The 27308-nt window shown below is 42.6% G+C and overlaps 1 protein-coding gene across 2 annotated transcripts in view; it reads right to left on the bottom strand.

The window, feature by feature from the left end:
* The window catches only part of ralba (v-ral simian leukemia viral oncogene homolog Ba (ras related)), a 72256-nt gene that overhangs the window by 5737 nt on the left and 39211 nt on the right, over window positions 1–27308 (bottom strand). For both annotated transcript variants that reach the window (XM_078227920.1, XM_078227921.1), the window contains 2 exons: window positions 26971–27135; window positions 21079–21287 (listed from right to left, as the gene is read on the bottom strand). In XM_078227920.1, coding sequence (XP_078084046.1) covers window positions 21079–21287; window positions 26971–27084 — 323 coding nt within the window. In that variant the 5' untranslated portion in view covers window positions 27085–27135. The remainder of the gene's footprint in view (window positions 1–21078; window positions 21288–26970; window positions 27136–27308) is intronic.

Genomic DNA, 27308 nt, shown 5'->3' with positions numbered 1-27308 from the left:
ATAAGAATCGGCAGGGAGGATTTGGGAATTTTCTTTTTAGTGGGGTGCTCAATTTTTAGTATTGGAACTGTTATTGCTTTCAATTTAGATCAGAAAATTTGTTTCATCAACATAACCATACAAAGAGGTAGCTCAGGAAATTATTTATTCATTAGTGTCACAAGTAGGCTTACATTAACACTGCAATGAAGTCAGTGAAAATCCCCTAGTCGCCACACTTAGGCACCTGTTCAGGTACAATGAGGGAGAATTTAGCTTGGCCAGTGCACCTAACCAGAACACCTTTCGGACTGTGGGAGGAAACTGGAGCATCTGGAGGAAACCCATGCAGACACGGGGAGAATGTGCAGACTCCGCACAAACAGTGACCCAAGCTGGGAATTGAACCCAGGTCCTTGGCGCTGAGAGGGAGCAGCGCTAACCACTGTGCCACCAATTTGGGTAAAATATTAAGATAGGCCAGTAGCAAACGTAATTTACAGTAGTCAAATTAAAAAATGTACCATGTAGCAAAATATTTCCCACTATTGCATTTAGCATAGAAAGAAATGAGAATGTTTAATTTTACATCAAAACAGAACAAGTCCAAGACTGAAGTGTGAGTATTAACCGCAGAAACTAGGGACCGCATGATTTATAGTGTCAGAGTCAAGGCCCAACTTGTCCATGCCGCCCTTTACACCCTTAATTCCATCAAACTCTCCAACATCACTCTCGATTCCACTCTGCTCAAACAGGCCACAATTTTTCCAGCTACCCTAACAAATTACATGGTCCTTTCAATCGAATCACCCTATCCAATGAATCTCTTTTCGGGGCATGAGAAATCAAAACGAATATAATGTAATCAATAGTTGTTAGTTCATAAAAAAAATTAAAGCAAACAATCGATTTGCCTTTGGATAATTTAGCAATAAATATATAAAAATCACAGCAATTAGCACTTCACTGGTCATTCTGTATTACCTTGGACTTGCACAGCGAAATGTATAGTTCAACCTACAGCACAGAAACAACAACCTACAGCACAGAAACAAACAACCTACAGCACAGAAACAAACAACCTACAGCACAGAAACAAACAACTTGGTCCACCAGGTGTTTCTCCTAATAAAACCATCTAATCCCACTTCTATGCTATAAAATTCTCTACTGGCACACAGTTCTAAAATCGGAAACACCGAATTATTCACATTCCTGATGTCGTAAAAGTTTCAGTATGTATTTCTCAAGAGCCTGATATGTTTTTTTTCCAGCCAGGGATGTTAAATCTGAATTAGGGGAAATATACGTGACAAGATAAAACGCAATTCTAAAATTTGCTTCACTGCTCCCAAAGAAAGTCTGTTTCATCTGTAAGCAAAGGAACAGGCAGACAGCCCATTCTGAAGCCTTTGCTACACTACCACAAGATGTGCACCCTATTGTTCAGTGGCACAGTGAGTCAGTCCACAAATACACATTAGTTCTTAAACATTTAATCTGTTGTAAACAGAGGTGCACAGCATGGTAAACCACTTGTCTTACAACTGGCAATTCATTCTATAACCATGGGTGTGGTCCATTTTCCACTTGCTGACTTCTGAGAGATCATAGAGCCGTGGGTTACAATTAAACACTAGAGTGCTGCACTGCAAAGTACATAGGTCATATGTCTTTACAGAACAGATTATAGTTTCTGAACAAGAAAATGGAATTAAATGAAATCTGGATCCATATATATATATTTTTTAAAACACAAAAGGCGAGTCGCCAAGTAAAATAAAAGTCCGTTAGGGTATCCTGTATAGTGATGCAGTAAAGCACGAGAGGAGTACATGGACTTAGTCTGGAAACCATGCGAGGCCAGGTTTGATACTAGTTTTACATTGCTGATTCAAACAGTAAAAAATCTGCTACAAACATTACAGATCCATCTCAGGAATTCCTATTTCAATATGAAGTTTGAAGTATATTTCAATATGAAGGGGATTTTCACAGTAAATGCAAGTCTACTTGTGACTAATAGAGTCATAGAGGATTACACCATGGAAACAGGCCCTTCGACCCAACTTGTCCATGCCTCCCTTTTTTTAAAACCCCTAAGCTAATCCCAATTGCCCACATTTGGCCCATATTCCTCTATACCCATCTCACCCATGTAATTGTCTAAATGCTTTTTAAAAGACAAATTTGTACCCGTCTCTACTACTACCTCTGGCAGCTTGCTCTAGACACTCACCACCCTCTGTGAAAAAGTAATAAAGTTTAATAAATAAACTTTAAACATTTTCTTTTTAAAACTTTGATTTCAGGCCCACTCTTGTCCTTTTCAATAACAATCTTGTTACTAATGGAGTTATGATCACTGACTGCAAAATGCTCCCCCATTGATACTTCAACATCTTGCCCAGCTTGAAATTAAATCCAGGACTGCTCCCTCTCTTGTGGGACCTTCTACATATTGGCTTAAAGATTCTCCCGAACCGCACTAAGAATTCCACTCCCTCTAAACCTTTCACGCTATGATTACCCCAGTTAATGTTGGGGAAGTTGAAGTCCCCCACTATCACTATCCTATTACTTCCACATTTCTCCGAAATTTGCCTGCATATCTTCCCTTCTATTTCTCTCAGACTGTAAGGGGGCCTATGGGACACTCCCAGCAATGTGATTACTGCTCCTTGGTTTTTTGTTATCTCTAATTTTGGCTGTGCATATCCCCCTGCTGAACCTAACCCCTCCTCAACAGCACTAGCAAACCTCCCTGCAAGGACGCTGGTCCCATTTCAGTTCAGGTGCAACCTGTCCGCCTTGTACAGGTCCCAGCCAGATGTCTCAGAAATCTAAAGCCCTCCCTCCTGTACTATATCCCTAGTGAAGCATTCATCCGAATTAACCTCCTGGGTGGAATTTTCCGACCACACTCGCCCGAAAACTGGAAAATCCCACCCAAGGTCAACTAACCTTTGCATGGTCCGTCCCCCATGACTCAGTAAAGAGTAAAATTACTATTTTAACTGTGCAGTGTAGTTAGCACTGAGTTTTCTGTCTTTAAAGTGGAAACAATTAAAAAATAACCCTGATTTATATTGTGCCATGTATCCTAAAGACACTTCATAGTTACATAGTGCCTTATGTCCTAAAGACACTACAGATGCTTTTCACTCTAGAGGCAAACATGGTAGTTAACTTGTATGAAGACAAGTTCAGTTAGCAGCAAATCAGAAGTGACAAGTCGATCTGTTTTTGGTGGTGTGGATTTGGAGAACAAGGGGTGAATTCACTGCTTCTCAAATTGCTGTCATGTGTTTTTTTTTGCTTTTATCTAAACATCTTCATATTTAGATACCTTCATGATGTCTCCCTTCACTATTTCCTCTAATAAAATATTGTATTTGCATAGTGCTTTAAATGTATAAAACATCCCAAGCTTCTTCGCAAGAGTTTTAGGAAACAAAATATGACACCAAACCAGATAAGGAGATCAAAGGACCAAAAGCTTGGCCGAAAGAGAGCACTTTTTAAGGAGTGCCTTGTGCAGGAAACAGAGGCAGAGAAATGTCAAAAAGGAGTTCTAGAGTTTAGGGCTCGATAAGGTGAGGGATAACCTCTATAACTAATGGTCAGAATGAGTGATGAAAGCTGTATTTGAAATCAGCATGAAAGGATAGTGCACAAAGGCACACAGCAGAAAGCGAAAGAATATTTGAGAAAATGTGAACAAACACTCATTCTGTTATAGCTGTTCATGGTAGACCTACTCTTCTACAGCTGAATAAGCTCGTCGGCTATTGGAATTGCAAGTCAGATTCAAGCATGAAAGCACCTTCATTTCATTGCTATTAGAAATATACTCAGTTTGCATCCTACAACCAAATTGGCAATCCAGCAATTTATAACCTGAAATCCACACTTAGCAAGAACCCCCAAAAGAAAAGAAATAGCAGATTTGTATTTCAGTTTAACACTTTACTGGTTAACCAAAAAAAAACAAGAGGAAGAAGCACTTTTACAAGATATTAACTTTTAGATATTATACATTTTTTCTGGTGTGTGAACTGGGAAATCTGACTCTTCCTTGGTTCGATTCTTTATTCTTGCTCTCCAAGGCCACCATTATGGATCCCAGCTTCCTCCAAGGTTGTTAGTGTCCACAAGGGGATGTCACTCATCCTAGACAGCCTGGTTTACCAGCACCACAATTTGGAGCAGCTTTACTAATGGCGTACTGCTGTGCATTAGCCAGCAGAGGGCTTGCCAGTGTCAGGCAATTCTGGGTCAGCCATCAGAGTAAAAGCTTTGGCTCCTGTTTTAAAAAATGGTGCTCCAATTCACGTGCAAATAATCCTTGTAACAAAATGTTACTGGAGAAGCTGCAGAGAGAAATACAATGAAAAATGCCCGTCACCACAGAAGTAAAAACTTGATGCTTTTGGTTTCGAAAATTAAAAACTTTTCAAAGTAATAGGTGGCTGATGGGTAAAAAGTGTGTCAAATAAAGTGAACTTTCCCCAATTCATCAGACATTCCTTTTACACATCAAAAAAACATGCATTCATGCTTAACTGGAACAGTTAGTGTTTCTTAACTGTTCCATTACTGACTTAAGATATGATTCAGCACCTTGCCTCTTCTCCTGCTGCCTTCATAGTAAACCACTGCTGCCTTCATAGTAAACCAGTTCAGATTTAAAAGCTTCGTCTGGGACTGAACAGTTTATTTTTTCTTAAAAGAAAGCGAATATCCACATTGTGCATATGCAGTTTGATTATACTGGCAGTTCAATGGTCAAAAATGCTCCAATTACCAATCGCGCCAATCCATCCATTTATTACAGAATAGTGTGTTAATAAGGTTGGGTAGCTTTAAAACAGATTTTTAAAAAGCTCCTTTAGTGCATAAAGCAGGACCTTTCAGGAGCTGCAAAACCATCCAGGTTTTTTTTTTAAAAAAATGTGATGCCTTATAGCTACCATGGGGACAAAGAAAATGTAAATAGGGAGTTCCCAAAACCTCCCGAGTTATCTTTTCCATTTCTGCAGCTGACACCTTGAAATAACTAAGATCTAATCATGGACATGTCATAACCAGTCAGGATTACAAGACTGGGATAATTTGTTTAAAAAAGAGGCTCATATGTAAATACTAGCTGTAACATGTTTAGTAGGCAACATCTGTACAGAGTGGACATCGACAGACAGAAATTTGCATTCTTAATCGATTTGTAGCTGCAACATTGGTGATCCTTCAATGGTTATCTTATTTTCGCCTCTCGATACAAAAGGAGTATCAACACAAATCAATTTGCTCATGAGATCAAAGTAATAGCAAGTATTACCAGTCCCCAGAAGTGCTCAAAGTGAATAACAATGCACATATTGTTGAGTACTTAGTAATTTCTTATCAGCAGCATGGAAGCTGAATTAAGCACTTTAAGATAATGACGACATCACCAGAAGTGACACTGTTGATCGTTCAGGCAGATAACTGCGCAGAGTAGGTTTGCAGCCAGTACTGAACACATCTTAATAAAGCTCCTTAGTTTGTTGAACCTCCGTGGCCTCCAAGCATCAATCCTGTGGACATAACAAAAACTGGCGACGAGGATGTCAAACAATGCTTGCTAGCCGCCTGGGAGGAAACATAAATCGTCACAAGGTCAAGAAAAAGGGACTTCGAAAAAAAAAAGAGCTCTCTGGGTCTTCCAGACAGAATGGGCTCGGTGGGTGCCAGGAATAATTGCTCTGCCAAAGCAATTATAGAACTAGGGGTGTTCAAGAAAACAGGCAGAAGCTCGGGCTGTGCCTAGTTTTAAAAGGGAAAAGCAAGGTAGCTGCTGAAAACACGTCGCACACAGTTCCACAGGAAGAAAATAGTGGGAGCTTTGGCGCCATGGGATTCTTTGACAAACGCGAAGCAATTGGACTCCTATACAGGATGGTTTCACCATTTTGTTTTTAAAAACAAGCAAACGAAGTAGCAGAAGACACAAGGGTTCCCACGTTCATGAGCATAATGGCGAGGGGGTTGGAAACATTTAATCTCGTCATGAGTGCAGTGCAGCCAGCAAAACCAGACACCAAGACGTAGGCTGAAATAGTGGGCTTGCAAAATTTCCATGATTTGTCAAAGCGTAATTTCAGATTTCACAAATGTCATCAAGAGGGGGAAATCAATTGCACAATTTGTGGCTATATTGAAAAGGCTGCAGCGTATGAGTTTGATGTATTAAATGATACAATCCAGGACAGACCGGTCTGTGGTCTGAGAAGCGAGGCAATACAGAAATGGTTGCTAACCAAAAGTAACCTGACTTTTTTGCTGCATCAATAAAGCTGGCAGCAAAAGCAGCTTAGCAAGTTCGAATATGAGGATTCACAAAATGTCAGCTGAAGCGACATCTCAAGTTTTGAAATTCAAACTCAAAACACAGACTTCATCTGTCTTCACACATCTGTGGCATGACATTCAGCAGTGGAATACTGGTGCGAGGATATTGTATGCGGAAGTTGTGAAAAAAAGAACAGTCACATCGAGTACACATGCTGGAAGAAAATGCAAGCTTCAAGCAAAAGGCAAGAGCAGAATAAAACAACATGTCAACCGAACAAAGTGTCCATGCTCTGCAAAAAGGGCAAGAGAAACTATTCCAATCGCACTCTGAAGATGAATTGTCACTAAACATGCTAGCCATTGCTGGCGTGATGGACAGATACTGGGTCACTCCACTACCTGATGGACAGCCAGTAAAGACGGAAGTGTACACTGTGGCAGCAGTCTCATTGGTGCCAGAGATCACCTACAAAGACACGTTCCCCTGAAACCTTAAGAAAGAGTGTTGAAGATGTACTCGAGTGAAGTGGTTCCATTGGAGGGCCACATTGATGTAGCTGTACAACTAAACAGACAGATGGCAGATTTGTCCTTACACATAGCAAAAGGCAATTATCCGGCAATAATGGGTCAAACATGGTTGTAAAAGATGGGACTAAATTGGGCCGAAGTCAATCATATGACTAATGCAGAATCAGGCCGTACCAAAATCCTAAAGAAACAGTTATTTTTGACAGTGAACTGGGAAGTATGAAAGACATCTCGGTGAAGTTGATGATCAAAGAAGGGATTCAAGCAAAACGCTTGAAGGCAAGGCGAGTCCCTTTGTTATCGACCAAAGTAGAGGTGGATTTGGAACGACTGGTGAAGATGGGCGTTTTGGAACTTGTCAATATCAGCAAATGGGCTACATTATTCATACCGTTTCTTAAAAAGGATGGATCCGTAGATACTTCAAAGTCACTAAATTCAGTATTGTGTGTGTAGAACAATAGCTTCTGCCTCATTGATGACCTGTTCACAGGTGGCCAACATTTTAGCAAGATCAACCTAAACCAGGCATACCTACAAATGAATGTGCAAAAGCTTCTGATGATTGTGACACTTAAAGGGTTGTTTTAATACCAAAGATTACCATCTGGCATCACATCAATTCCGGCATTGTTCCAATGAGCAATGGACCAAATCTTGAGCAGGTTAAGTCGAGTCCAGTGTTATCCGGATGACATTCTGGTAACTGGTAAAGACAAAGAACACCTTCAGAATTTGGATACCACCCTTCAAAGATTGGAGGACTATGGACTGAGTCCATAAGGACAAACGTCCGTTTTTCCTGTCTTCAGCAGAGTATTTGGGTCAGATGAGATATGCCACAGGTGTTCACAAATCTCTTTGAAGGTCGATGTTATCACAGAGGGACCTGTACCTCAATGTTAACCAGCTGCGATCCATCCTAGGATTATTGAATTACTACACAATATTTGTTCCAAATTTGTGACTTTTAAAACTGTTGCATAACCTGCTGTATCAAAATAAAAAATGGAAATGGTTGGATCAATAACATGTCTGTGCAAGCCAAGGAGGAGCTGCTCAAATCAATAACCCTGACACATTTTGATCCATACCTGCCCCTACAGTTTGCTTCTGATGCATCTCTCTATGGTATTGAAGTGTTGGCGTCTCATTATGCTGTCAGGGGAAAAGAAATCCATTGCGTTTGTGTCCAGAACATTGAACAAAGCTGAAAGTAACCATGTAGACATTGAAAAGGAAACCTTAGGGATTATCTTTGGGATAAAAAGTTGCCAGCAATTTTTATACAGGAAGGAAACTCACTATTAACTGATTAATAACAATTTTTGGACCACGTGCAGGAATTCCATCAGTGACAGTGAGCAGAATGCAACGACGGACATTGCTGTTGTCAGCATACATGTCTATCATTAAGTATTGTCAATCACTGCCTTCAACGTAATGCAGATGGGCTTTCCCGACTATCACGACCAATAGCTCATCAACAGTTCGAGCAAGGCATTTTCTGCTTTGAACTGTCACTTCAGAACAAGTGAAGTACACGAAGAATGCTCCAATACTCTCCAAGGTAATGGACGTGGCGCTCCAAGGCAAGACCTTAGGAATAAATCCTGATGTGAAACCGTTCCACAAGCAAAGGGTGGAGTTCTCTGTACAGGCACAATGTCTCCTTTGAGAGCTGAGAGTAATCATTCTGCCTCCATTGAGATGAATGTTGAACAAATTACACGAGGGCAACTGTAGAATTGAGAGAATGAAAGAGATAGCGAGGAGCTACTTCTGGTGGCTTGGATTGGATGCAGAAATAGAGAAGGCTGGAACGTGTTCTTCTTGCATAAAGTTGCAAAAACTGTCACCGTTAGCACCGCTGCACTTTTGGGAATATCTGAAGAGGCTTGGCAATGGGGGCATCTCAATAACGCAAGACCTTCTGAAGGACACATGTTCCTAATCACAGTCGATGCTCAAAGTGGCCAGAAGTCGCCATCATCAGTAAAGACAATTGAGAGATTAGAAGAAACCTTTAGTAGAATCAGTTTCCCTGAGCAATTGGAGAGTGATAATGGACCATAATTCACCTCTCAAGAATTTTAAAGTTTTTTAAGGAGAACATAATACAACATATTAGGTCTACACCATACCATCCTGCTACGAACAGACTAGCAGAATGTTTCATGCAAATGATGAAGCACAGGATAGGCAACCAGGAAACAAAGTTCATTGACCAAACATCTGAACCAATTCCTACTGGTACAGGAATATTGCTCACTCAACAACAAAAATTTCTCCAGTATTACTGCTGAAGAAGGCATTTGACTTATCAAACCGAAATAAATCCTTAAGCAACAAGGTCAGATCGAAAGGCGGGAAAACAAAGCGAAACATTGTCTGCCGCCAAGGACAAGTGACTATGCTATAGGAGAAAAATTGGTTCCTGCCAAGATCATAGCACAAACTGGACCTGTCTCATAGACCATCCAAACCCGAGACAACGTCATCTGGAGGAGGCATACGGACCAACTGCTGGTGGGGAGAACTGATTCATAAGTAGAACCTGCAGCAAGTCCAAATCCAACTGAGCCGAGTTCTGACCTGAACCTTTCTGAAAACCTGAACCACGATGAAAGTGATTGGGGAAAACATCTCAATTGCAGTCAACTTTTAGTCACAACATTGATACCGCTCAAAACCACTGACATTCATACAAAGCTGAGGTTACAACTAGGGCCAAGAAGCAAAGGCCCACAAGAAGCAGACGCCTGAGATTTGTTGACAACCAGAGAACGACAACCTCCAAATCGCCTGACTTATCGGTCATTGTTGATTGTTCATGTTATATTTGTTTAAATCTATTGGGGATGTTTGATTTCAAGGGGGGAGGAAATGTTGTAAATGTAGTGATTTATCAGCAGCGTTGAAACTGAATTGAGCTCTTTGCATGACTGAGCATTCACCTGGGTAACTGTGCAGAGTAGAGTTGCAACCTTACTGAACACATCCCCTTAATAAAGTTCCTTACTTTGTTGAGCCTCCGTGGCCTTCTAGTATCAATCCGATGGACACAACATATGTTCAAAAGCTCAGAGCAGTTTCAATTGACTAAATTTGTACCCATATATTTTGGGGATGCGAGGGAAAACAGAAGGAAGGAAAATCACAAAAGAACCAATTCATAAGTAGAACCTGCAGTGAGTCCGATCAGGGAGGGGAATGAAATCACTGAGCCATTCATTCATTAAGGCAGTGCTCCAAACACAAAAAAGATAATGCACACAAGATTATAAAAAAGATATTAAAAATACATTTAAAAAGCACTCATTTCCTAAGGGTGTAACTTACAGAAAATGCAGGATAGATGACAAATATTTACTCATAACAAAATCAATGAGTATGAAGTTGAACTTCAATGCAACAAAGCACAATTATCATCTAGGAAAATAATCCAAATGTGTTTCCGTTTTGACGGGGACAGAGTAAAAGGAAGATTGTGTGGCACGAACAGCAGAAGATTATGTGGCAATGTTATAAAGCTGGCTCGTATCGAGTTTTCATGGGAAACTACCACATTGATATTGCAAAAGGGAAAAATTGAATAAGTTATGATAAAGACACACAGCTCAAATACACATCCTTTGCCAATAGCAAAGCCCATCTGTTTTCAGAAGCATCTTCTCAAGGATACTGTGGGATTTGGAAAATGTTAGTAATGGGGATTTAAACACACGGATAAAAAAAATTGGAAACATTATGGGGTCAGGAACCAATGTAGGTCACGATAGACAGCGTAGCAGTTGAGCAGGACTTGGTGCAGGCCAGGATATGGCATCACAGTTTTGGATCAGCTAAGTTCAGAGCATGCAGGGCGAGAGGCTGGGCAGGAGAACAGTGTGCAGGTGACAACATAGAAAATAGCAGGGGTAGGCCATTCAGCCCTTTGTGCCTGTTTCGCCATTCATTTTGATCATGGCTGATCATAAAATTCAATATCTTGGTCCTGCCTTCCCCCCCATATCCCTTGAGCTCCAAGAGCTACTTCTAATTTCTTCTTGCGGCACGGTAGCACAGTGGTTAGCACTGCTGCTTCACAGCGCCAGGGACCAGGGTTCGATTCCCAGCTTGGGTCACTGTCTGTGCGGAGTCTACACAATGTCTGAGTGGGTTTCCTCCGGGTGCTTCGGTTTTCTCCCACACTCTGAAAGACATGTTGGTTAGGTGCATTAACCCGAACAGGCGCCAGACTGTGGCGACGAGGGGAATTTCACAGTAACTTCATTGCAATGTTAATGTAAGCCTTACTTGTGACTAATAAATAAACTAACTTGAAATCACACAACAGATGAAGGTTCAGTAGCAGATGAACCAAGATGGGAGAAGAAACAGGCAATGCCATAAAGGTAGGAGCAAGCTGTCTTTATGGCGTACAGGATATGGGGCCAAAAGCTCAACTGATGCCCAGAAGTCTGGTTCAGCCTGAAATATGATCAGGGAGGGGAATGAAATCAGTAGCAATGATATGGAGTCAACAAATGAATCTCAAATCAAAATTTGTTTTATACCTATTTATTTAGAACAGATAGTTGGAGCAAAGATCAAAATTGGAGCCAATATCACACCCAAAGGCCATCGGTTCATAGAACATAGAACATAGAACATAGAACATTACAGCGCAGAACAGGCCCTTCGGCCCACGATGTTGCACCGACCAGTTAAAAAAAAAAACTGTGACCCTCCAACCTAAACCAATTTCTTTTCGTCCATGAACCTATCTACGGATCTCTTAAACGCCCCCAAACTAGGCGCATTTACTACTGATGCTGGCAGGGCATTCCAATCCCTCACCACCCTCTGGGTAAAGAACCTACCCCTGACATCGGTTCTATAACTACCCCCCCTCAATTTAAAGCCATGCCCCCTCGTGCTGGATTTCTCCATCAGAGGAAAAAGGCTATCACTATCCACCCTATCTAAACCTCTAATCATCTTATATGTTTCAATAAGATCCCCTCTTAGCCGCCGCCTTTCCAGCGAAAACAATCCCAAATCCCTCAGCCTCTCCTCATAGGATCTCCCCTCCATACCAGGCAACATCCTGGTAAACCTCCTCTGCACCCTCTCCAAAGCCTCCACATCCTTCCTGTAATGTGGGGACCAGAACTGCACACAGTACTCCAAGTGCGGCCGCACCAGAGTTGTGTACAGTTGCAACATAACGCTACGACTCCTAAATTCAATCCCCCTACCAATAAACGCCAAGACACCATATGCCTTCTTAACAACCTTATCTACTTGATTCCCAACTTTCAGGGATCTATGCACACATACACCTAGATCCCTCTGCTCCTCCACACTATTCAAAGTCCTCCCGTTAGCCCTATACTCAACACATCTGTTATTCCTACCAAAGTGAATTACCTCACACTTCTCCGCATTAAACTCCATCCGCCACCTCTCGGCCCAACTTTGCAACCTGTCTAAGTCTTCCTGCAAACTACGACACCCTTCCTCACTGTCTACCACACCACCGACTTTGGTGTCATCAGCAAATTTGCTAATCCACCCAACTATACCCTCATCCAGATCATTAATAAATATTACAAACAGCAGTGGCCCCAAAACAGATCCCTGAGGTACACCACTTGTAACCGCACTCCATGATGAATATTTACTATCAACCACCACCCTCTGTTTCCTATCCGCTAGCCAATTCCTGATCCAATTTCCTAGATCACCCCCAATCCCATACATCTGCATTTTCTGCAGAAGCCTACCATGGTGAACCTTATCAAACGCCTTACTAAAATCCATATATACCACGTCCACTGCCTTGCCCCCATCCACCTCCTTGGTCACTTTCTCAAAAAACTCAATAAGGTTAGTAAGGCACGACCTACCTGCCACAAAACCATGCTGACTATCACCTATCAATTCATTACTCTCCAAATAACTATAAATCCTATCCCTTATAATTTTTTCCAACATCTTGCCGACAACAGAAGTGAGACTCACCGGTCTATAATTCCCGGGGAAGTCTCTGTTCCCCTTCTTAAACAATGGGACAACATTCGCTAACCTCCAATCTTCTGGTACTATACCAGAGGCCAACGACGACCTGAAGATCAGAGCCAGAGGCTCTGCAATCACTTCTCTTGCCTCCCAGAGAATCCTTGGATAAATCCCATCCGGACCAGGGGATTTATCTATTTTCAGACCCTCCAGAATATCCTGCACATCCTCCTTATCAACTGTAATACTGTCTATTCTACTCCCTTGCAACCCAGTGTCCTCCTCAGCTATATTCATGTCCCCTTGCGTGAACACCGAAGAGAAATATTGGTTCAATGCTTCACCAATCTCCTCCGGTTCCACACATAACTTCCCTCTGCCATCTATAACTGGCCCTAAACTTGCCCTAACCAACCTTCTGTTCTTGACATACCTATAGAACGCCTTAGGATTCTCTTTAACCCTATCCGCCAAAGTCTTCTCATGTCCCCTTTTAGCCCTTCTAAGCTCGCTCTTCAACTCCCTCTTAGCCAATCTAAAGCTTTCTAGTGCACTACCCGAGTGCTCACGTCTCATCCGAACATAAGCCTCCTTTTTCTTTTTAACCAACAAAGAAACTTTTTTGGTGCACCACGGTTCCCTAGCCCTACCAATTCCTCCTTGCCTGACAGGGACATACCTATCACAGACTCGCAGTAGCTGCTCCTTGAAAAAACTCCACATGTCGGACGTTCCCAGTCCCTGTAATCTCCTAGTCCAACCTATGTTTCCTAATTCTCTCCTAATAGCCTCATAATTACCCTTCCCCCAGCTAAAACCACTGGCCCGAGGTTCATGCCTATCCCTTTCCATCACTAAGGTGAACGTAACCGAATTGTGGTCACTATCACCAAAATGCACACCAACTTCCAAGTCTAGCACCTGGTCTGGCTCATTTCCCAGCACCAGATCCAATATAGCCTCACCTCTAGTTGGCCTGTCTACATACTGAGTCAAAAAACCTTCCTGCACGCTTTGAACAAAAACTGACCCCTCTAACGAGCTAGAGCTATAACAATTCCAGTCAATATTAGTCAAGTTAAAATCCCCCATAACAATTGCCCTATTACTTTCACTCCTAAGCAGGATTGACTCCGCAATCCTTTCCTCAACCTCTCTAGAACTTTTAGGAGGTCTATAAAAGACTCCCAACAGGGTGACCTCTCCTCTCCTATTTCTAATCTCCGCCCATACTACCTCAACAGATAAGTCCTCATCAAACCTCCTCTCTGACACTGTGATACAATCTCTGACCAATAATGCTACCCCTCCCCCTCTTCTACCTCCTTCCCTACTTCGACTAAAACATTTGAACCCCGGGACCTGCAGCATCCATTCCTGCCCCTGCTCTATCCATGTCTCTGAAATAGCCACAACATCGAAGTCCCAGGTACTGATCCACGCTGCAAGTTCACCCACTTTATTGCGAATACTCCTGGCATTGAAGTATACACATTTCAAACCCTGCTCCACCCCACCTCTGCAATGCCGTGCATTGCAGTCCCCATCCATGCATCCCTCACTTTCAGCCCCACTACTCAGGATCCCTCCCCCCCCCCGAATCAGTTTAAACCTCCCTGCATGGCCTTAGCAAATTTACCCCCCAGGATATTGGTCCCCTTCTGATTAAGGTGTAGACCATCCTTCTCATAGAGGTCACACCTTCCCCAGTACGAGCCCCAATTGCTTAAGTACCTGAACCCCTCCCTCCTGCACCATCCCCTCAGCCATGAATTCAAACCTTCCCTCTCCCTATTCCTCTCTAAACTATCCCGTGGTACAGGCAAGAGTCCAGAGATAACCACTCTGTCAGTCTTGGCCTTTAGTTTCCACCCCAACTCCATAAATCCCTGCCTAATATCCCCTTCCCCTATCCTCCCTATGTCGTGTGTCCCCACATGTACAATAACTTGTGGTTTATCTCCCTCCCCCCTAAGAGTCCTGAATACCCTGTCAGACACATCCCGGACCCCAGCCCCTGGTAGGCAACACACCAACCCTGAGTCCCTACCTTTAGTTCCGACCCTCCTATCTGTCCCCTTAATTGTGGAGTCCCCAATCACAAGGCCCAGTCTTTTACAGCCCCTAACCACCTGAGCTTTCTCACTCGGCTCACCCCCAGAGATCTGCTCTCTATGCTCAGTTGATTCCTCCTCAACTGTAGCCTCCAGCACCGAAAACCTATTATGGAGGGGAACCGCCCCAGGGGATTGTCTTCCCGATTGCTTCTTACCCCTCCTCCTGGCATTGACCCAAGCCTCATTTCTAGGAGTTACTATTTCTCTATAACTCCTATCAACTTCCACCTCCGCCTCCCGAATTATGCGGAGTTCCTCTACCTCCCCCTCCAGCTCCTTTACACGCTCCTCCAGAAGCTGCAATCTAATGCACTTCTTACAACTAAAATCTCCTGAAACACTACTGGATTTCCTCACCACATACATCCCACAGGAGATGCAGCATACTGCCTGAACTGCCATCCCTGATGCCATTACCAGCAAGAAAAAAAGAAAACAAAAAAACTTCCCCACACTTATAATTAGGTTAGAGGAGGATGGAAGGGTGGGATCCTCTACCAGTGTAGAGGATCGGGTATCTCCTCTGCACCAATTTATAGGGCTAGGGGCCCGAGAGAAAAAAAAACTACTACTGAGGGGGAACCACCCAGGTAACTGACTTTTAAAGTTAAAATAAAAACCCTTCCCAGACTCCTTTGCTGCCCACTTCATAACCAAATTCAGCTGAAAACAAGTATATTTGGAGACATCACATCCTGTATGTCTATGAGTAATGTGATTACATGCAAATACATTTGTAATAATTCTCTCACCTACATGCTTTGAACACATTTCTGATTTGGATCAATTCCAAGGATGCTGCTTCAGCTATTAAAACAGCCAAAGTTTTAAGTGGAACAGGTCCTGTCTTTTCAATTTTAAATTTTTCACATGGAGTAATTAAAACTTCAAATTTATAGCTTGAATATCTTGATTACAATGCTTCTTTTTAATAAATGAAGACACTCATGTGCCATTATCTGGTTATGGAACATATACCTAGACATTAAGTATTTTCCTTGTGCACTCACGACTTGGTTCTGGAATTTAACAGGATGAATAATCCTTTTTGTGTTATGCAACACCACAGCTTGACTCATTAGTAGTAGCACACTTACTTCTGAGTCAGTAGTCTGTGGGGTCAAGCCACACTCTAGGAACTTGAACATAATGTAGAGGAGACTCCGGTGTATACTGAGTGTGTTGTGAAGTACTAACTTCGATGGATGTGAAAGATTCCATATTCAAAGAGGGGCAGTGGGGTTCCCCTAACCAATACCCACCTCTTAACCATCCAACTTCACAGTTCAGACAACAAGGTTATACAAATCCAGTACCCTCACTTTGCAATGGTCGCATACTATCCAAGAATCGTTAGGCTTGTTAGGAGTTTGAGACATTTTGGCTTGTTAGGAGCTGGTGACATTTTTACAGTAGAAACCCAATATAAAAATAACTTTACACTATAAAGATCCAATGCGCCGTAAATATACATCCATCCAATGTGCAATCTGCTACACAAATAGATGGTTATAAAATGGAGCTGCTAGAAAACACAGGCAGCAACAAGTATCGAAGCTTGAAGTGGACTGGTGGGAAGGACAGTATTTGATCTTGAAGTCTATAAATGTTTTCAAACATCTGTCATCTTTAGCCTGGGGCCTGATCTTAAAAAAAACTTTTTGAACTTCAATGGAGAGGACACAGTAAATCAAAGGGAGTAATTGTAGCGCCTGAAAAATCTGAAATCAATTCAGTTTTTCATTCAGGGTGTTTGCAGCAGGCAGCTTGTCAAGCTTGGCTTCCTGGACAGAGGAATCGTGCATTGCACCATGCAAATGTGTGCCAATAGGTAAAAAAAATACTGAATGTTGTCTATTGAGGGGGGTAGAGAATTGCATAGTCCTGACAGTAGTGAAAAATGTCAAGGAAAGATCGAAACAAATAAGGGCCCAAGTAGAAAACTAAAGGACTGCAAAAACCAAAAAAAAAATGGAGATGGGCAGAATGTATTCCAAAACTACTTCAAAAAAATGTAACCACTTTAGGAAAAAAGACGTGCAAAGCCATTATGCAAAGATGCGCGGGTTAGGTGGATTGACAATGCTAAATTGCCCCACAGTATCAGGGGGACTAACTAGGGTAAATGCATAGGGTTATGGGGACAGGGCCTGGGTAGGATTGTGGTCAGTGCAGACTCAATGGGCCAAATGGCCTCCTTCTGCACTGTAGGATTCTATGATTCTACTAAGAACTGCCAAACAATGCCTATTGAACACTAGTTCCAGAGGGTTGCATTTTAATGTGAGCGAGTGGACAACTTATGCTGTCCATTTCTCTATATGTAGTAAGAAGAAACACCTTTGTGAGGATTAGAAATTGTCGTCTGTAGACAGTTCCAGAGAGAGATGCAATATTATGCCTAAAGAACATTAGTCAGAGTCCTAGAGGTTTACAACATGGAAACAGGCCCTTCGGCCCAACTTGTCCATGCCACCCTTTTTTTTAAAAAAACCCCTAGCTAATCCTAATTGCCCGCATTTTGCAGAAAACTGTAAATAGGGCCCCTGTAATAGGTTTAGCAAAAAAACTTAGTGATCATCAATAAAACGTAAGACAGCAAAATATCACCCTCACTAAGCCAATCCATGTTCAAATTCTGTTTGTTTGGAATGCACCGAATCATTTTCACATTACATGGCAGCCAGAAGTCGTCCTGGTCTAATTCAGAAATCAATTCAAACTTGGCCTTAGATTGAACTCAATTTCATAGAATGATGGAAAGAAGCCATTCAGCCCTTTGAGTCTGCACTGACTTTCCATAAGATCATCCCATCCAGGCCCCTCCCATCTCTTTCCCATAACCCCATACATTTCCCACATCTAGTCCAACTAACTGGCACATCTTTGGACACTAAGAGGCAATTTTACATGGCCAATCCACCTAACCCGCACATCTTTGGACTGTGGGAGGAAACTGGAGCACCCAGAGAAAACAAGACACTGGGAAAATGTCCGTGTGCAAATGGGGAGAACGTCCGTGTGGAGTTTGCACAGTCACCCAAGGCCAGAATTGAATCCGAGTCCCAGGCACTGTGAGGCAGCAATGCTAACCACTGTGCCACTATGTCACCCATCATTGCACAGATGCTTGTGCCCCAAGCATGAAATGTCCTGTGTTTATTTGGACGTTGCAAGCACTGAACATACTCAATGGATATTATATCTATGTAAATTAATATTTTAAACACAACCAAGTATGCCAAATTATATTTCTGCTACCAGGTTCAAGAGTAGGCCATTCAGCCCATCAAGCCTGATTTGCCATTCAATATGATCAGGGCTGATCCTCTATCTCAATGCCATGTTCCTGGGATATGGGATATTCCTAAACATTATTAATTTGTAACCAATCATACACACCCAGTTCATATTGTTTAGCATTCCCAGGCTGTTACATAAAACCTTCTGTTTCAGTCTCATGTCCGTGTCCAATGCTCCACAATATAAACTGCACTCTTCTACATGGAAAGTAATTTCAGCAAATCAAACAGTCCTGCCCCATCTCACCCCTCACCACCAGACATGTATAACACATTATGGCCCATTCAGCAGCTTGTTAGAACAGCACAGGTTTGGACTTAACCATGCCTGCATTACAGAGTGAACATCAGAACAAGGAGCAGGAGTAGCCCCCCTCGAGCCTGCTCCGCCATTCAATATTATGGCTACTCTTTTCATGGACTCTACTTACCCACCCAGTCACCATAACCCTCAATTCCTTTACCATTCAAAAAAAAAATCTGTAAGTGTCTATTTCCAGAGGAGAAACAGGTTCGAGTGGCAGATTGATACTCTTTTGCAATTATCTCTGTTCAATAGATTCTACATTTATTAGATACTGCACATGCTTATGTTCAATGTCCTGAATTTTGTGACCCATGCTACTGCATGGTTCGTCTCACAGCAAACCCACCATTGCCTGTCAAAATGCATCATTTCACAATTCTCAGTATTAAACTGCATCGGCCACTGTTCTGCCCATTCTGCTAACCTACATGTCCTGCCTATTTGAGTATTGCAAACCTTTTTAGTCACTCCTCTTTATTTTTATCCTATCCAATTTGTCTACCATCTCCTTCTCCACTGTGACATCACCTTGAGGGAACACAAATACAAAGGGCTCATTTTAGTGCTACAGCGATGTTCTTTGCCTCTACAAAGAAAATCTACTCCTTGATTCGAAATCAACCCCACCATTCCATCAACTCTCTTATTATCAAGACTTTAAGGGTTCCTTTTAGGTTACCCACGAATCAGTTCTCATACACTCACCTTGCCAATCTTATTTCCTGCATCAGTCTCCCTGCATGCAGTTTGTTTTACAACTGAACATTGAACCCGACATTTACCATGAACCTTTTTCTGTTTCGTTTTAATCTCTGTATAATTAGCCAACCAGAGCACTCTAGCTTTGGATACCCTTCCAAAATACCCAAAATGAATCACACTCTGAAAAGTACTCCCATAACAAGCAGTATGTACTCAGCTTTACAAAAGGTTACATACTGGAAAGTATTCAACGTGCTCCAGTAATTTTCAATATTTTTATAAAATTATATATGCTACCAGCTCATAGCTAGAGAGGCGAGGGCAGGCAACAGGCCATGCTGAAGGAGCTGAAATCCTGAGGGAAGTAGTGCTTCACAGAAATCTGGAGAAAACAGGAGGGGCGGTCGCACAACGGTTAGCACTGCTGCCTTACAGCGCCAGGGACCCGGGTTCGATTCCCAGCTTGGGTCACTGTCTGTGTGGAGTTTGCACGTTCTCCCTGTGTCTGCGTGGGTTTCCTCCGGGTGCTCTTCCCACAGTCCAAAGATGTGCAAGTTAGGTGGATTGACTATGCTAAATTGCCCCTTAGCGTTCGGGGGACTAGCTAGGGTAAATGCATGGGGTTATGGGGATAGCGCCTGGGTGGGATTGTGGTCGGTGCAGACTCGATGGGCTGAATGGCCTCCTTCTGCATGGTTAGGAATTCTATGATTCTAAGGATGAAGTTGGTAGCAGGGTGTCACAAGCCAATGTTCCCTTTAACCTCCGTTTGCTGCTTGTTGTACTGCACGGCCCCTTTAACACTGATGCAGAGCTACACATCTTAAAGAGAACATCGCTAGTGCACTGCACAGCACATTGCCAATTTCTGCAGACACCAATCTTGAGAAAATTCTGCCACAGCCATCAAGGATTCTCCATTTATTATTCTCTCTGTCTGTATCAAATTCTCAGATCATCTCCAGAGGGCAAAATTTGCAGAAAAACATAAAACATTGCCATTTTATTTGTCTTTGAAAGCACTACATCAGAAAACGTGCAGCTCTTTTCCCTTCCAACAGCAAGTTTAGCAGTGTTCCGTATTGGTAGGCTACTTGGTTTGGACTGGTTAAACTCTTACCACTGTGCAAACTTGGAACACCCTATGCCATCTGAATTCAGGTTAAACAAGGTGTGATAATGAATGGGAACAGTGCCCTTCGTATAGGGCGAACATGTTCTGCATGTAGATTTCAGAGAAGCACCAATCCCTTCCACCAACACCTGCCAGAGACTGAAATGTGGCATGGGGATTCAACATGTCAAACATTTAAAAAAAAAAAGACCAAACATTCATTCGGAAGGCTTTCAGCACCTGAGAAAGTCACACTAAGAAACAATGGGGATCTAACTTTCAACTGAAAGTGTAATACAGTTAGGGGAAAAAAATGATCAGGAGACAATGGAGAAAAGAAAGTACAGGCACAGTTGACTGAACTGAAGAAACAAATGATCAAGAGACGTGATGAGAAGGTGGCATGTGATCTACAAAAATGGGTTAGATATGATTGGGCCTATGGTCCTTTCAATTAGATGATGCAAAAGATTGGGCAAGGATAGAAATATTCTCCTTGTCTCAACCCTCAAAAAAAACCCAAGGAAGCAGTAATTTTACACTGCTCCATGGTGCAATATGTTAGCACACAACATATTACACTTGCAAATTCAGAACTCCATAGCTAAAAAATGTTTCAAAAGTGGCAAGAAAGATAAAAGTGCTGCCCAAAATCAAATACAAAGTCAGTCACCAACAACTTACCTAAATTCTACAGTAGCTGTAAATGATTCCTGCTCAGTTATTGAAAAGACACAGAGAAAGCCCTCCCCACTGCGGAAGTAATTGTCCCGTATAGCTGCATAGTCTTCCTGTCCAGCAGTATCCAAGATGTCTATCTGGACCTCCTCACCATCCAGAACAACTTTTTTCCTATAACTGTCGGCTTTAGTAGGCTCGTAGTCTTCAACAAACTGCAAGGAAAGATTAAAAGAGCATAAAAATAGTAAATTGGACGCATTTGAAAGATTTTACCCGTCTCCATTTTAACAACATTTTCATTCCTTTTTAGGTGAAGGAGTTAGGTTGTTTGCTGGAGTACAGTTTCATGGGTACCTTTCAGCACTTCACTGCAGTGGATAGTTACACGAGCGCACCAGCAGTAGGCCAAATTTGTTTTCACCCATGCACATGCCGCTCAGATCTTTCGTAGCAAGAGCGGTATTTCTGAATTGCTTTATCAGAGGCATGAAGTTTGTTATAGCTTCCATACTGCTCCCTTAGAACAACCTGTTTATTTTGGGGAGGGCGGGGGGGCAAGAAGAGGGGGGGAGAAAGAGAGAAAATAATAATCCTAGCACCTTCCTAGACTGTGTACCTTCATTAATTGCTGCCTTAATTTAACCATAAATGGGGAGGACAGTATTCAATCCAGTTTAATTGCATGTTTTCATGTTCGATTTGGCAAAGCATGTTGCAATACATACCGACCAGCATGTTAATAATAGGGTTGAAAATACTTTGATACTTGAAGACAGTGGTGCTACTTCAAAAATAAAGCTTTATTTAACAACTTGGATTTATATAGCGCCTTTCATGTAGAAAATTGTCCCAAGTGCCAATGCTTTGCAGGAGAACAGGGGAAAACTAGGTAACAGCTTTGAAGATGTGTTTTCACAAGGTTAAAAATGGTGAAGAAAAGGCAGATACAATTTGGGGTGGATCAACAAAGCAGTACAAGATGTGGCAGCCAGAAGGCTTTACCAACAAAAAAGGTAGAATAGGAAGGGATACAAGTTAAGTGAGTAGGCAAAAGTTTGGTAAACAGAGTACAATGTGGGACACGAGAGATTTGCCACTTTGGCAGGAAGAATAGAAAAGCAGATTATTTAAATGAGAATATGCGAGGTACACAGGGATCTAGCTGTCTAGGTACGTGCATCATGTAAAGTCATCATGCCTGTACAACAGGCAATTAGGAACACAAATGGAATGTTAGTCTTTATTTCAAGGGGGATCGAGTATAAAAGTAGGAAAGTCTTGCTACAGCTGAACAGGGCAAGACTGCATCTAGAGTAGAATAATAGAATCCTACAGTGCAGGAGGCGGCCATTCGGCCCATCAAGTCTGCACCAACCACAATCCAACCTACGCCCTACCCCCATGCATTGACCTTAGCTCGTCCCCTTGACACTAAGGAGCAATTTAGCATGTCCACCTAACCCTGCACATTTTTGGACTGTGGGATGAAGCTGGAGCACCTGGGAGGAAACCCACGCAGACACGGGGAGAACATGCAAACTCCACACAGACAGTGACCCAAGCCTGGAATTGAACCCGTGTCCCTGGCACTGTGGGGCAGTAGTACGAATCACTGTGCCACCATGCCGTTCCTACACTGTACTGTGTACAGTTTTAGTCTCTTTACAGAAGGAAAGATGCATTTGCATCGGAACCAGTTCAGAGAGCATACACTAAGCTGATTCTTGGGACAAAGGGGTTGTCTTCTATTGAAAGCTAGCAGGTTGGGCCCAAATTCATCGGAGTTTAAAGGAATGAGAGATGATTTCATTGAGGCGCAATAACAATCGAGACGATTCTGAGGGGGGCTTGGCAGGGTAGATGCTGAGAGAACATTTCATTTATAAATAAGGGGAATTGACAGAGATTAGAGGGAATATTTACTCAGAGGGTCTACCAACAAAAGTTAGAATAGCAAGGGATACAAGTTAAGTGAGCAGGCAAAAGTTTTGAGTTCTATTCCACAAGAGAGTAGTGCAGGCTGGGTCATTAGATTTTTGACCCACAAAGAAGTCAAGTGTCATTGGGGACAGGCAAGCAAATTCAGATCAGCTATTATTTTACTGAATAGTGGAGAAGGCTTTGGGGGTTGGGGGGGGGGGGGGGGGGGGTTGCTGAAAGGTTTACACCTGCACCCAATTCGGACCAGAGGGCACAAAGGAAAAGAGCAAAGAATCTGTGGGATTTGAAGAGGTGATGTACAAAACTTTATCTGCTTTAGGACAGGAAGTCAATTTAGGTCAGTGAGCATAGAAATGATGGACAAGCAGGAACCTGAGACACAGGATGCAGGCAGCTTCAGTTTGGAGATTATGGAAGGTAGATGCCAGAAGGATGGCAAGAGTTTGACATTCTTTTGGGTGGCTAAAAAAACACTGATTTATTATCTGTTCTATTCCTTTTGGATGAGAAGATAATCCCTTATCCATAACACAAATTAAAATCCATTTTAGCAGAGGTTAATGGAGCATTGGACCGAGCCCATCGAGAGTGTGTTCAGTTCTTAGCATCAAAGTGTGGATATGGAGGCTTTGTAGTGGGTGCCAAGTAGAGTTAGAGTCAGTGATACTGGAGGTTAAGATGGGACTAACCAATGTGTTTAAGATAAGGAAAGAAACTTCAAACATATTAGGTAGGACTTGGAAAATGACAAATATTGGAATAATCAGCTGAATGGGGAAGAAAAAAAAAAAAGAGGGTACGGTACTAAAGAAATTTTTAGACACTATTGTGGAAGTATTAAAGGCACCAACAGGATGATTTTAAATAGAAAGTATGGCCATTCCTCACCTTCAATTGAAAAGTTCTGGACTTTAAAAATGAAAAACACTAAATTGACACTTGTAGAGTTGCTCTCAGAGAAACATCTGCTGAAAAACTATCAATTGTATACACTGCCATGCTATCATAATGTTATGCATTGTGAATGAACATAATTTTTATGCAAAGATATATATTCTCAAATCCTAAAGGATCCTATATAAATATGAGATTGGGCCATTTAAATCCAGTTGTTTGTGGGCGCATACAAAGTTGTCTCCTTAATTTCACACGAGTCATCAGGCAGACCATAACTTAGGAAATGGTACATAAATTTTTTTATGTCAGTAACAGCAGAGGGTGCTCTTCTGAAGCTGAAGCAAATCAAAGCCAAGCCAGCTTTATTCTACATTTATCTGCTACTGCCCAATGCGGACACTGGGCGAACTGTTGTGTGTGCAAACACTAGTGCCCTCCATATGCAGAAAATTCACAAAAAATGAATATCCCTCTCATAAGCCATTAACTGTTTAATTGTGACAGTATAAAGTTATATCCCAATATAGATTTTGCTGCAAGTGTGTACGAGACATGTGGCCCTATTTTACCATTGCGCCAACGTGGTAAAGTCGGGTGTGAGGCCATTAACATGATCCACGCCCATGTCCGCGCAGATGGCCACTTTACCAAAACCCGAAACGGGCGCAACGGCGATTTAAATGCATTTGCATGTATTTCAATTGAATTAATGAACTGCCCACCCAACTTTATCAGCATTTCTCCCTTAACCGTCACGTTCGCCGATCCGGAACCTGCTGAATAAAAGTCTGAATCAGGTACTCCAGCTGCTGAAGAGCGAGTTCAGAGCTTCCAACGGCTCTCTGACTCAGATCAGTGATGGGGAGGGGGGGGGGGGGGGGAAAAGAGGAGGAAGGTCAGATCATTCTCTGATTGGAGGGGGGAGGGGGGGTGAGGCGGGTCAGATGTATCTCTGGTGGGAAGGGGGGTGGGGAGGAGAGGGAGGTCCGATCGTTGTCTGGTGGTGGGGAGGGGAGGGCTGATCGTTGTCTGGTGTGGAGGGAGAAGGTGGGTCAGATGTTCCTCTGCCCGGGGGGGGGGGGGTCCGCTGCCACTCTGCGGGCGATCGGTGTGGGGATGGATAAGGGAGGCAGTGATGTGTCTGCACCAACGCTTCCAGGCCACTTTCTACGGCCCAGGAGTGATCTGACACAGACGCTCTTTTTCAAAATTTTTTTCCAACTGCGCATGCGCAGTTCAGAGCTCCAATCGTTTCGGCTGTGTTATGCCCCACCCACAGCACGAATGGGACCCACAATTTTTTTTTCAGGCTTAGTGCGTATGGGGGCACCTGAGAGCAGATTTCTAAGTCGGATCCGAATTAAGCCCAGATTCCGCACTTCGAATGAAAATGGTAAAATCAGGCCCATGGTGTATATATACTTGCTATATTCAGATTAGAAAATGTAAAGAAAAATGTCAGGCTGTGTTTATTACCAAGTAGAAATATTAAAAAGTAAATCATAATTTAAGACAGAGCTGACAACATTTAGACACTGATGGAAACAGCAGCTATCAAATGAGATAGCAGGGGGAACACTGTAGGCAGTTCCAAAACCATGTAGAGGACAGGGTTAAAGATAAAGTTACCCTTTAAGGGGAAGAGCTAACTGGGGGTGATTCAACCAGAGGTTCACCACAACTCAGGCAAGGTTGAGAAGGCCTTCTGTTACCCCTGTTATGCATGAGGGGCGGCACGGTAGCACAGTGGTTAGCACTGCTGCTTCACAGCTCCAGGGACCTGGGTTCGATTCCCAGCTTGGATCACTGTCTGTGTGGAGTTTGCACATTCTCCTCGTGTCTGCGTGGGTTTCCTCCGGTGCTCCGGTTTCCTCCCACAGTCCAAAGATGTGTGGGTTAGGTTGATTGGCCATGCTAAAATTGCCCTTAGTGTCCTGGGATGCGTAGGTTAGAGAGATTAGTGAGTAAATATGTAGGGATATGGGGGTAGTGCCTGGGTGGGATTGTGGTTGGTGCAGGCTCGATGGGCCGAATGGCCTCTTTCTGGGCTGTAGGGTTTCTAAGATTCTAAGTTATTCAAGGGAATAACTTCTCTTAAAAAAAAGGACGGTCGTTCTGCTCCAAATTTGCTGATTTCAAGGAAACAACAATCATTAGTTTGTGGAAGAAACAACACATCTGAACAGTATTGCAAACATATTAAATCTGATGTGTTCCTTGAGGTTTGTGGCAGGATGCAATTTACAGGAGCAGTCTTCGCCTCCAAAGCATGATGTATGGGTGATGGTATGCAGGAAAATTTCAGTAACAATTATATCCACTGTACAACAGCATTTCACATACATGTCAGTGTTTAGCTATGCTGAAGACACAAGGCAGGACTTGTACGCAAACTCAAAAAGGACAAAGAATCACTAATTTATGCTTCTAGCTCCCATTATAACCTAAAATGTAAAATCATTCACAACAGATTGAAGGACTAAATATATACACACACTGAAGATTTTGTTTCCTTGCTTCCCTCTGTTTCCGAATTTGTAAATTTAAAATAAAATGTCTTTCTATGCTCCTACCCAGGTAGCATGGTGGCACAGTATTTAGCACTGCTACCTCACAGCGCCAGGGACCTCAGTTCAATTCCAGCCTTGGATGACTGTCTGTGTGGAGTTGGCATGTTCTGTGTTTGCCTGGGTTTCCTCCCACAGTCCAAAGATGTGCAGGTTAGGTTGATTGGCCATGTTAAATTGCCCTTAGTGTCACGGGGATTCACAGTGTAAATACGTGGGGATAGGGCCTGGGTGGAATTGTCCATCACTGCAGGCTTGATGGGCTGAATAGCTGCCTCCTGCACTATAGGATTGTACATATTGCATGGATAAAAAGAACACGTCCCTTTATAAAAAGGGTTTAATATGTAAAGATTTGGTCTACACAGTACTTGACACTTCTACCCGAGATAACTGCCAAATTGCTGCACGTTAAACCCTCTGCATTTGCCATCCCCAACAAATAGACTGCCTTTTGAAAAAAAATATTAACTCGAAGATATTCTCTTACCTCATCATACATGAACTGCAATGTTAGTGCCGACTTGCCTACACCTCCACTGCCCACCATAATCACTTTGTGCAGTGCCAACGAGCTCTGATTCTTGTTCTTGTTAGCTGCCATGTTTAGACCAGATTGTCAAATGGATAAGCAGTACTTGATTGACAGGTTTGGCTGTGTACGAAACAAACATTTTGATCAGTTTTTAAAACATGAGAACTCCAGCTACATTAGGTCACTTTTTTCCCCCCTCAAACGACGAAACAGGAAGGGGCAGCAACATTTCAGGTATGTGAATATTCAAGTTAAGAAGCAGCACAGATTAGATTCTCTGTCACAAAATGAAA

Source organism: Mustelus asterias, chromosome 14, assembly GCF_964213995.1.
Source record: "Mustelus asterias chromosome 14, sMusAst1.hap1.1, whole genome shotgun sequence".
NCBI lineage: Eukaryota > Metazoa > Chordata > Chondrichthyes > Carcharhiniformes > Triakidae > Mustelus > Mustelus asterias.
The sequence above is the reverse complement of the archived record's forward strand: the minus strand, read 5'-3'. Positions and strand labels throughout refer to the sequence as shown.